Source organism: Alligator mississippiensis, chromosome 7 (assembly GCF_030867095.1).
Source record: "Alligator mississippiensis isolate rAllMis1 chromosome 7, rAllMis1, whole genome shotgun sequence".
Lineage (NCBI taxonomy): Eukaryota > Metazoa > Chordata > Crocodylia > Alligatoridae > Alligator > Alligator mississippiensis.
In genome coordinates this window covers 41,926,160-41,938,249 of record NC_081830.1, presented here as the reverse complement: position 1 = coordinate 41,938,249, position 12,090 = coordinate 41,926,160, and the positions used below count along the sequence as shown (strand labels likewise).

At 40.2% G+C, this 12,090-nt stretch overlaps 1 protein-coding gene across 1 annotated transcript in view; it reads right to left on the bottom strand.

Annotated features, from left to right (window-relative positions):
* Positions 1 to 3,692: 3,692 nt before the first annotated feature.
* KLHL24 (kelch like family member 24) overlaps positions 3,693 to 12,090 on the bottom strand; it is a 28,662-nt gene continuing 20,264 nt past the window's right edge. Inside the window, exon 8 of the mRNA XM_014599153.3 lies at positions 3,693 to 10,400. Within this exon, the coding sequence (XP_014454639.1) occupies positions 10,200 to 10,400 (201 nt within the window). The 3' untranslated portion in view covers positions 3,693 to 10,199. The remainder of the gene's footprint in view (positions 10,401 to 12,090) is intronic.

Sequence of the window (12,090 nt, the reverse complement as noted above, 5' to 3'; positions counted from 1 at the left end):
CCCTCCCCCCTCCTCCAGCCCCCCCAACCCCTTACTTACAGCATTGGAGCCCTGGTGCTGCGCTGTCTGGCAGGCCGCATGGTTCAGCACCAGGGCAAGGGGCAAACCATAGAGACGCTCTGGCAGCCAGAGCATCTCCGTGGAGGACCCAGCCTCCGGTTGCCTCAGGGCAGAGTCTGGGACCATGCCCTGCCCTGCTTTTGTAAACTTTGGTTTTTTTAGACCCCAGGATCTAATTTTCTCCCTGCACTTGTTCCCGCACGTGCCTCTTGCCCCATCTCAAACAGGTTTGAGATGGGTCAAGAGGCGTGTATGGGCTCATCTGGACGCGCCTTATGAAGCCAATAGGAATATATCAGTTTTCTCCAGTGTAAGTTGAATCAGCCCCCTTGTTCAATATGGGGTCAGAACAGTAGCAGCCAGAAGCCATTTAAATCATTCCTATAGCAAATTTAAATGTCCTGTTATGAAATCTACAATAATCTCCTGCATGTTGTATTAGCTTTCGCCACACCTCATTGAGGACATTTTTATACATGCAAGAACCTCAGTGCCAGGTGCTCTGAAAAGCACCAAGCGCTGTTGCTTACAATTATATAAGTGGCAAAATGCACATCAGTGCTGAGAAAATGGCAGTAGCATGCTTTTGAACTAACATGTAGAAGGTGCTTTAGTTCAAAAGCGTACCATTGCCATTTTCTATGTGCTGATGCGCATTTCGCTGCTTATACAACTGCACACGGCACAGCACAGTTCACATCAGCTCGTGTGCAGGGCAGACTCAATTAATCGAGGCTGCTCTGAGGCAGCGGATCTCTGGCACGTTGCAGGACAAAGAGGTATGTGCATAAATGCCCTGAGTGTTTTGCCTCGGGTACCATACTCTTACAAAATGATGGAGTAGCAACTTCAGAACTACAACTGTTGTAGACAACTCTTAAGAAAGGTCAAGCAAGGACTGGTAACAAAGGCAGGTTAGGTATGAGCAAATTCTAATAAATTGGTGGCAAGAAGCATTAGTAAGAATTCTAGCAATTCACAAGGAACAGCAATAGAAGAAAGTGGATTTAATCAAGGCCAGATACTGAACTAACTGAAGGGTCCTAATCCAACATTGAGGAGTGCTTGTTTGAGGGGACTACAGGAGGAGGGAAGTGGGGGGGTAATAACAGCATAGTTGAAAACTTTTGGAAATACCTGAGCAATGGATGTATAGTCTCTAAACATTTAATGAAGTCTCTCTCTCTCTCTCTCTCTCACACACACACACACACACACACACACACACACACACACACACACACACACACACACACACTAGACTGGGTCTCCAAGAACTCATATCTAGGCTGGATCACCCCTGTCTAAACCATCCTAGGTATTTGTCTATTGGAAGCTTTTAAGTAAAGATTAAACAAATTCCAGAGCCTAAACTAGGAGCCAACAATATATAGCCCATGGAGCCATTGGATCCAGCCTGTGGAACCACACAGGCATGCAGCGTAGCAGTGTGGGGTAAGTAGTGCCCATGTGGTGTGTAGCCCATGGGGCCTGTGACTTGCCCTGATGCAGTACAGGCACATGTGGTCCTCAAGTGTTAGAAGCTGGACAGCCCTGAAGTAGACTGTCCCCAACAAAAAACTCATGCCTTCTAACCAGCTTGCCCTGCCTTCTACGACTTCAGACAAACACAATGCTAACTTTTCTATTTTGATCTCTGCTACCTCCCCTCTCTCATCCATATTGGCTGTCCTCTTTCCTGTCTGCAATCTCCACTAGTTTACCACACATTATTCTTTCTTCCGCACTCCCTATTTTTCATCCCCATCTCCATCAACAAGTATGCATTTTAAGTTCCCTGTTTTCCTTTCTGAATAATTGCTTAATCTTTCTGTTACTGATACTTTTCGCACCAATGTATACACACCCTCCAACCTGGAAATACTGGGTGCCTCAGGATTCCTTTAGCATGATAATTAGGGACCTCCTTAATTTGCAGTTTTGCAGAAACCCCTAAATCCAAGATTGTCTGCAAAAAATCATCAACAACAACAACAACAAAAAAAACTTAATAAAAATAAAATGCTGGTACTCCTGGGAGAAGGCAGCACTGGCTGGCAGGGCAGCAGAAATGATGGCTGCTGCCCTCTTGTCCCCAGCCCCCCAATCAGCACCAAGTGGTGGGGTCACAAAAAGCAGCCAACAATCAAGACGGCAGCCACCCCCATCCCTTCTCCTCCCTTGGCCTCTCCACCAATCAGCACCACAGGGTGTGGCTGCCACAAAATGACTGCAGAATTAGAACTTTATGCCATGATCAACCTGTGAAAACTGATAAGTACCCCCACAATTTAGGTACACCCCTAAGGGTAATGTTGGTGGCATGAAAACTCTCTTGATCCCATTCCAGTTTGTCCTCTGCTTGTAGAAGAAAGAGCAGAACAACACTACTGGATCAGAATTTTTTTTTTTTAATTACACTGCTGAAAACATGTGAACTGATCAGCTTCTCAGGGTCATTATGGAGCTACAGAAACATGACAAAGTAAAAAAAAAAAAAAAAAAGCCCCCTCTACCCAACTGTTCAAGAGCCAGCATCTCCATAATCAGTACCATGGGCTTTTGAATGGAATTTTCTAAGATAAAATAACTTTTCAAGAGGAAAAATAAATTGACCATCTTTTCGAAATGTGGCCTGGGCAGTCTCCCAATGCTCGCCTTCCTACAGCTACACAACCACTCTCACCACAAAACTGCAACCTTCCCAGATGTAAGCCTCAGAATTACATTTCAGAATGGCCATTAACAAACATGAGAACTCTTGCTCTCAGTTTTTCCTTGTGAGTCATGACATTGTCTTTCCATACAAGTCACTCTACCTCAAAATACACCAGATACTTTTTACACATTTTGTTCTTTAGGACATAGGACTTAAGAACTTTTTCTAAATCTAGTATAACTCATTGATGCTGCTGATACTAGGATTCTGGCTATGCATATTTGCAGTATAAGTAATTTTCTACTATGTTCTAAGTTCTGTAATAGGAGCGTACAAACGTAGTACCTTTCACCCAAATCTTAACATTCTTTGCAAAAGTTAATGAATTAGGCATATGGAGCTGGTAAGCATTTTCTTTTTACAGACAGGTAAATCAAGCCTCAGGGGAAAAAAAGTTAAAAGTCCAATCTTGCAATGTACACTGAGGAACACTTCAGTATTTAAACAAGATCAAGCCTCAAGGCCAACAAATTCAGAAGAACCCAATAATGTGGAGTATTTTAACTCTCGAGTACTCAAATTGGAGACATATCAGCCTGAAATCAAATAGCATAAGTTTGAAAAATGGCAATAAAGGCCAGACCACATAGCTCCTCTTCCTTACAAGCAGATGCAGGTAGCCATGGATTGGGTTTCCATAGAATGTGCGGATAGAGTATGAACTTGCACTGACCCTTCCCTGTGCACCTTTTCTCCCTCCAATTTAGTTGTGAGCATGAGTGAGCAGGTTAAAACCAGCAGGGAAAACCATCTTGTTTGGGGGAGAGAGCAAAGGATGGATTCAGAAGTGGGCAGGAATGACCAAATTAAACCATTTGGGGGGACCCCAAAAAACTCAGCAAGATTTTAGCAGACTCCCCAGGCATCCTCTTTCTGCCAGTTTTTCTGTGGTCTAAACACAACACACAATAAATATTTGAAAGACAAGTGTTTATTAGATTCATTGAACTTAAAAACCAAAACAAAACAAAAAACCAAACTTTTAAAGAATTATGCATGAAATACATTTAAATATAACAAGTACATAAAATGTTATTGAAATATTGTGCTATATTACAAGAAAAAATAATATATATATCCCACTGTCCAAACAGAACTGAGGATTTAAAAAACTGGCTTTATGCAAGTTAATGTGCTGAGTCTGGTACATAAGTGGTCTGCACTTGTGTTCAGGTTTCATTTCTGCTGTACCAGTTTGTTCCTGAAAGAGAGATTAACTCTTGGTGGAACTTTTAAAACCTTTTCATTTTCTGTAAAAACATATCATGTCAGTATGAAGATTAGCAGATGTATTCCCTTTCCGTTATTAAGCGATTTAAAAGTTCCTATGGGAGTGCAATGAAGGAAAATAGACCTGTGGGTCAAGTGTTCATTGTTGTACATTATATTCAAGTCTCTTGGTCTCACTTACTGCTGTTCTGCATTGTATTATTGCTTCAGATTATGTATTCTAGGAAAACAAAATAAAATCTGTTGTCCTGAAGCTATTTTTTACAATGTGTCAGACTGTCCTGAACTATGATACAGGCTATTAACAAACAACCAACAAAAAAGGTTTATTATACACATTAAAGACAGCTGGTTAACAAAACTAGTATTCTCGTGTGTCACAGAGGCAGTTCTGGGAAACTGAAAATTGAGAATGGGGGAGAGGGGAGAGAACATCCCACCACATAATAGGTTTTGCCCTACTAAATCCTCCCATCACTTTTAAAATCAGAAGTATGCACATTCTGCATCAATGGATTTAACTGTTCGTTTAATTAACAAGTGTAGAAGTTACTTTAGTTGATCAGGACTTTACTGTTGTTGGCAGCAAGACTGACCTTCACGAAATATGAGAATCCAGCAGGAGCGATCCAATCTCATACTGAGAACAGGTTAAAGAGTTGCAAAAATATCTGTGCCTTGAATGCTAAAAATATTCTTTTATTTGGAACCAGTGATACCAAGCAAGCTGCAACTATATTTGTCTCCATTACTTAAATATAGCTAACATGCTACACACAAAAGCTTTACATATTTATAACTGATCATACACGCTTCTAAAAATGGTCAGAAAATTATGCATACACAAAAGCAGCTACATATAAATGAATAATTAAAAGTAGACTGAAGCATTATGAGATCTCTCTTTACAAGAGCACTCTCTGAAGGTAATATAATGTATGGCTATATGCTGCTAAGTTATGTGCACAAGAGTCCATGTAACAAATAATCTCAGTTATTTGTAACTGCTGGCAAGTATTGTCAGTGTCTCTGAACTGTGGCTGTGACTTGCAAATCCAGCCTTGGGGAATGGATGGGAGGTTGGTTACTACCCTTTTTGCTATAGTTCTGATTGAACCTACATGTTCAAAGAATAAAAATATAACCAGATTTTTAGTAAGTCTACCTCAAGTCTTGACTTCTAAGAATGTATTAAAGAAAACTTGCATGCTACATGTGTGAAAAATCATTGTTTGGCCCCACACCAGATATCAAGTTTCTGCTTGAAATTCTATACCACCTAGCAGACTCCTTTTCAGTACTTAGGACTCAGACTCTTACACCAAACTTCATTGGTACTTCATTTGTACCTTCTTGTATTCAAAAGAGTTTAAGTTCAAATGAAAACATCTGCTTTGCTTCTGAATCATCAAGCCTAGCAAGTTTCATAATTCTCTTGAGTGGGCTATTGCCATCTTCAACAGCAGAGAAAACCAGATGAGTCTGGTCCAAATTGGGCAAGCAGGAAAACTCAACCTTTGTCTTTCCTTAGCTTCATCACTAGAAAGATTTTTTTCCTTAAAGTATGTCAATATATACATCTTCTTTTCTTAAGCTGAACATGGTCAGATGCCAAACATGAAATCTTTTTGTCAACTACACCTCAACAGCTGGAATAACGAGCATCTCAAAGATATCAGTTACAGCAGCCTTGACAACCAAACACATGCAATGCGTTTGGAATGGAATTTAATATGTAATACTTTTTCCACTTCCCATTTTGTTTCTTTCTGTTTATTTTCTCTGGAAGAAGAATTAAGTTTACAAGTCCATTGCCTCCACATTTGGGTCAAGAGCAATGAAGGTCCAATGCACGCCCCCCCAAAAAAAACATACACACCATGTTGTAGAAGGGATCTTAAATAGCAGGAAACAGATTACTTCTTGTGTCCTTACAACTCACCAATTCAGAGGCAGGATGACCTCAGTAATTGTATAATATCCAACTCTGTTTTATGGAAGACATCCTAACAATCATCAATGTTCTCTGTTCAAGCAGAAAGGTCCAAAGCATCTTTGAACTTCTCCTCTATCCAAGTGAACACTTCCACCCCTCCCTGCCATCCCCTTTACCAACCTTTCCCTAAACCTGAAGAATGCTGAAAATCCCATAGTCCTGAATGGATGAAAACAAAAGGAGTCCATACCAATATCACCTGAGTAAAAGGTACCTGTGCACCACGCAGTGAGAATATTAAAGCAATTCTGGATGCTGGTTGTATTGGTGCAGGAGTCAAAAATAAAAATACACAGAACTCCTACTAGTCACTGATAGGAAAACACAGTGCTTAATCCTTGAAGTGTACAGCAAGCATGCCCTGCTGATGAACTATCTGATGGTATAGATGGAGAAAGTTCTACAAGTTCTTTAGACATCTGGGGGAGTTGGGAAAACCTACCAAAAATAAATTCTCTAGTAGAGCCTATAGGCAATTAACATGCCCGTGACTGAAAAAGCTGATGGCATTCATGATACACGTAAAAGCAGCAGACTGTAGATTGCACTAAGATGCTATACTCAAATTTGGATGGAACATTCTTGATAGGCAAGTTGAATTAAAGTACCAAATGTCCAGATTCAGGTAAACAGAGTGAAAGCTTATGGACATTAAAAACAGAAAGAAAATGCTTAATCTATAACTTCTTTCAAAGATGAGTGCTTTAACAAGTTATTACTTCATTCTGTTAGCAAAATATTAGACAAACTGAGTGATTTCCTAGGCGGGTGGAAAAGCTTGAAAAGAATGGCTATTCTGAAGTGTATCCTTGATATCATTACCTGATGCTAGCAGATTTATTATTATTCATCACTGACATTCTTTGATTAGGCTGGAAGGCGCTTCAGTATTTTCTCTCAGATTAGCGAAAAGAAAAAACAAAATCCACTTTTTTATTGGAGCATGTAAGCTGCAATCAAAAGTAGAAGCCTTAATCTTTTAATTCTTTTGTCCCCAAATGAAATGCCTTGGAAGAAAAAAAATAGAAAGACTCAAGAACAGGGATCATTAATAAAACTCAACCCCTCTAAAAAAGTTACATTCTCTGTATACCAAAAGAAATCAACTAATTTTCTTCTATAAATTTAAAAGTATTAACAGAATGGGACATAACTGTAACTATATATACTGAGTCCAAAGCAAAGTATGTTGAGTAAGTATTTACTTAAGAAATTACTGCATAAATAGCGTCGCCATTTTAGTTAATCACCATGCTGTTCCATTATTGCTACAGGTAAATGGAACTGCATTAAAAATGGTCTTTTACATATAAGCTACTCTGTATACTGGTACAGTAAACAACTACTTAAAGTTATTATGTAACAGTAACAAGATACACACAAAACGGACAAATTACTAGAATATAGATTGAATGTTCAGAATCATAAAAAGCAATGAGTTATGTTTACAGAGGTGCAATACAATCATAAATGTAAATTAGAAGTTATCTCCACACAAACAACATTTCTAAATGCTTACAAAATAAACACATTTCAGCTTACTATAAGGACTAATAGTAAAAAAACACCAAGAATTTATCAATATGTAATAGGCGTAGTAGGAGAGAAATCTCTTTTCAAAAACTCTCTGATCAGATGCTTCTAACACATTTAGATTTTCACTTACAATGATGGCACAAGTTATTTACCATATTAGTGAACAACAGTTCCTGTGCAAGTATCACTGCTGTCAACAGACCTTATTCACGTTTGCTGGTATTACCTTTTTAAAAAGTAAGGCGTGGTGAACAGGGATCAAAGAAACCTAGGAAAGGGCAAAATTTACACAATTCCTGCCCCCTCCTCCACTTTTCTAAACTACTGAATTGTTTCCCATTTAGGACCATGGTGGCGCACACGCTCAGCAACTGATTCACTAGTTACTAGTTCATTGATTCATCAGTTCTCTTCTTGAACTGGGCCAAACAATCAGCCTCCACAACATCCTGTAGCAATGAGTTCTACAAGTTAGTTAACAAACTGTGTGAAAAAGGACCTACTCATTATCCAATAGCTTCACTTTATTATTTATGATCTCTCAAAGTACTAGAACTAGAGGATATAAATCCCCATTTGCTCTCTCTTTACTATTTAACATTTTGTAGATCTACATCATGTTCCCCATCAAGCTACTCCTTTCTACACTAAAAAAAAAAAATCCTAGTCTATTTAGTCTCCCCTCATATGCATGTGTTTTTTTCCATTCTCCACAAAGCAAAGATTTAAATTGCTAAATCTCATGGACCTGTTGCAGACCAGAGTTGTTCTTGCAGAGACCCCATGCTTTCTTTCCCCTGCTAGCTCCTGACGGCAGAATTCTTATAGGAAGGTTCCACAGTGAGAAAGAGTGTCATGAGAGTATTGATCTCCACCTTTTTGGTGATCACTGGGAACTGGTGCACAGGCAGCCCCTTCCACACGCAAATCCTCAGTTGTTACTTGACATTTTATGAACCTGTTCCTCAACTGTACAAAGTGTATAGTGTGAGAAATATGTCCAGATATCTAAGCAGGAATGGGAGGAAGAACTTCAGCAAGAGTTAACTGAAAAGCACTGGGCCAAAATGTAGGGCAATACTTTGAAAGTCACTAATGCTCAAAAATTAAATTAGGGTACAAAACAGAAGTTGCATCTGTTGTGGGAGAAAGCCATTTTAAATAGGAGGACAAAGTGAACTTATTCAGACATCCATGTTCACTGCCCTAGGACAACCACTAAAAAGGTTCACAATGTAAGAAGTGCTAACTGTTTGTCCCAGAACATTACAAAGTAAGTCTGAACGGTTGTCTCAGGATTCTATCGACTCCATTGGAGGTAGAAAAGCAGCAGTGCATTCAGCTGCTCATTAAACCCTGATTGGAAGGGCAGTCTGTATGCATTAGTTTTGGGATTTTTCTGTTCCATGACAAAAAAGGCACAACTTGTGCCAGGACAAATGCAATATTTGTCCTTAGCCTTAGTGAAACATGCTATGTGAAAGTTTTAATGTGGCTAAATGGATGGGTTCTTTGGCAACTGTCTGGAGAAATAGCTCTTGTAGGGTTATACAAAAAACTTAACCATTCTGGGAGGACAGGGGGAGAAATGATTGTCTGAAAAAGACCTAAACACAGTTAGCAAGTACATCTGACCTTTGCATAATGGGATACCCCAAAGCCCAGTTTATAAAAGCTATGGAGTTAGGTCTGTAGCCCCTGATTTTATCACCAGATAGTTCATATGATGGAATCTGGAGAGATAGAAGTACCCCTCAAATACTGGTCCCTATTCACTGAGCAGCTGAAAAGTACCTTACGTTAGTAAAAAAAATTAAACTAGGAACCATTAGATTTCATCTGTACAATTAAGGGAAGACACAAAATTGCTTCACAAATACAGGTATACACTCTGGATCATTAGTTTCTCAGTATGTATATTGTCCTGTATTTGTAGGACTTCGAATAAATTCTTAGCAACCTATGATTAAGGTCCATAGTGATAAGAAAGCAAGAGCTACTGCAATATTTTGCAGTAGCTCAGCAAACAAACTGACAAACAAATCTTGGTTCTCCATCGTCCACTAACAAAGAATATTTCTCAAGGATTTTAAACATTTTTTTCCTAAAAAGCACTAAGTTTAAGAAAAAAAAAAAAGTCCCAAGTAGTGGGTGATCCTGAAATATCATCATCATTTTGGTAAGGCAAGCAATTTGTTTTGTAAAAAGAATGTAGTACTTATCAAATCAGAATGATATGCACACTTTACAATTAAATAATTCTTTGAAGGTTTACATGATTAAATGGTTTCTATTAATAGATTGCAAATGCAGACATCATTCCTTACAACCACAAATATTTGTGAAGGCACTTTCCCAACAACATATCCAGCATTGTAAATTATTGATTACACAGAAAGTGGTACAATCTAAAATTAATACAATATTTAACACTGCTGTCAGATCAAAATGCAGACCAGAAATGACTGCATTGTAGTTATTACATAGTTTTTTCCTTTTTAGCATTAATTGGTTAAATTTATGCATGTTTAATCTCCTTCTTGAAGAGGCACCAGGAATTTATTTTCCCATGATCTTTAAGGAAAGGTCAGTTTCCTGTTTTAGTAATCTTTAAAAATCTTGTCTTGTATCAGACCACTGGAATCTTTCACACAACCTTTACAGTTTAAAGCCCTTTTCATTATATCTGTGAATCGTCACACAGCCATGATATGATACTGGCCTGGGCATGGCTGCTACTCCTGTGATAATGCCTGTTGCAGGATCATAACAGAGAATGGTGTCTGTGGCTTCTCCATTTTCTCGTCTTCCACCAAGGATATAGATTTTGCCATTACATACAGACATGCCACAATTTTCCTGTTTACCAAATATACAAACAGATACAGGACTATTAAAAAAATACTCAAAACAAACAAAAGACCAAAACACAAACCTGAAGCTCTAGTCATATTTGGTACAGCATTTTGACTACCATACAAGGCAGCAGTTCTCAGCTGGGATGCCACGAGAACATGTCAAGCGTGCTGTGATGCTGGAACTGCCACCTTCACTGAAGTATGAAACTACACAGCACAACTCAGTTTTCAAGGGTTGCAGACCCTAACTGAGAAGTGGCTGCAGCAGAAAGGATGCCTTTCTGCATTACATTAAACAGGCAAGCGTGACATTTCTGTTGCTGCTTTTCCTGGTTCGGCTCTGACGTACTTCCTGAAAACAGAGGCACACAGAGCAGTTTGGCCTGGTGACAGTGGCATTTTATCTCCAGGCTGTTACCGTCACCACAGGGTGAAACTGTCCCAAATAAACATGGAACGGGAACAGGAAGGACAACATAAGAGAACAACAGCAGAAAATGAAGGGGGGCAAAAAAAAAAAGGGAGAGAAAAAAAAATCATGGAACCAACAGAGTAAATATGAAATAAAAAAGGGGGATGCTAGGTCTAAATGAAGTTACTTTAAAAAAAGTAAAGATGGAAAGAGGATGTGAGCAAACAAATACTAAGAAGTAGTAAGAGGAAGAGATAGAAGGAAAAAAGGGGAGACAGGAGCAAATCTCTTTTAGGACAAGTCAACTGCTTTATGTTGTAGTACTGTATGAACAGGTTTACATTTTTTAATGTAGCCATCTATCGATAGATACACAAATATATCTATATATCTCTATACAACTACAGTTGTATGTCATTTTCTAGAAATAAAACTTCACCGTGTGTGCGTGTGATTTTATATATATATATATATATCTATATTCAGACAGACAGAGTGTGAAGCTTTGGTAGCTGATTCGATCCGGAGGAGATTCGGCTCAATTCGGCAGCCGAATCTCCAAATCTGCACCAAAATTGCACTCATTAATCTCTCCAAATTGAATCGGAGGCCTCTGAATAGATTCCGAGAGATTCGGCCACAGACTGTACAGACAGACACTAGGCAGTGTAGGTGGGAGCCGCCAGACGAGCCCTGGCTTGAGCCGGCAGCCCTGAGAGAAGCCACGGCTTGTCCAGCTGCTTGTCCGGCTGTCCCCCCACTGGGGTGAGGCAGGCAGTGTTGGCAGCCCTGGGAGAAGCTCCAGGGGCTGGGGGGGAATGATTGGGGGCTGGGGGAATGAACAGGGGCTTCCCCCCAGCTGCTGGTTCAATCCCCTAGCTCCCAATCATTCCCCCAGCTACCATAGCTTTTCCCAGGGCTGCTGGCTCAAGCTGCTCGTCTGGCTGCTCCCCCTCCGCTGGGGAGAGGCAGGCAGTGCTGGCAGCCCCAGAAGAAGCTGCGAGGGCTCGGAGGAATGATCGGGGAGCTGGGGGAATGAACAGGGGCTCCCCTCAGCTTCTGGTTCGACCCCCCAGCTCCTGATTCAATCCCCCCCCGGCCCCGTGGCTTCTCCCAGCGCTACCAGCTCAAGCAGGGGGAGCCGTGGCTTCTCCCAGGGCTGCCAGCTCAAGCCGGGGCTCATCCTGCTGCTCCCCTAGCTGCTTCCGTTGGCACTGCCTGCCTGTATAGTGTATGGCCAAACAAGATTCGGTGTCAAATATCTTCGGATTTGGCCGAA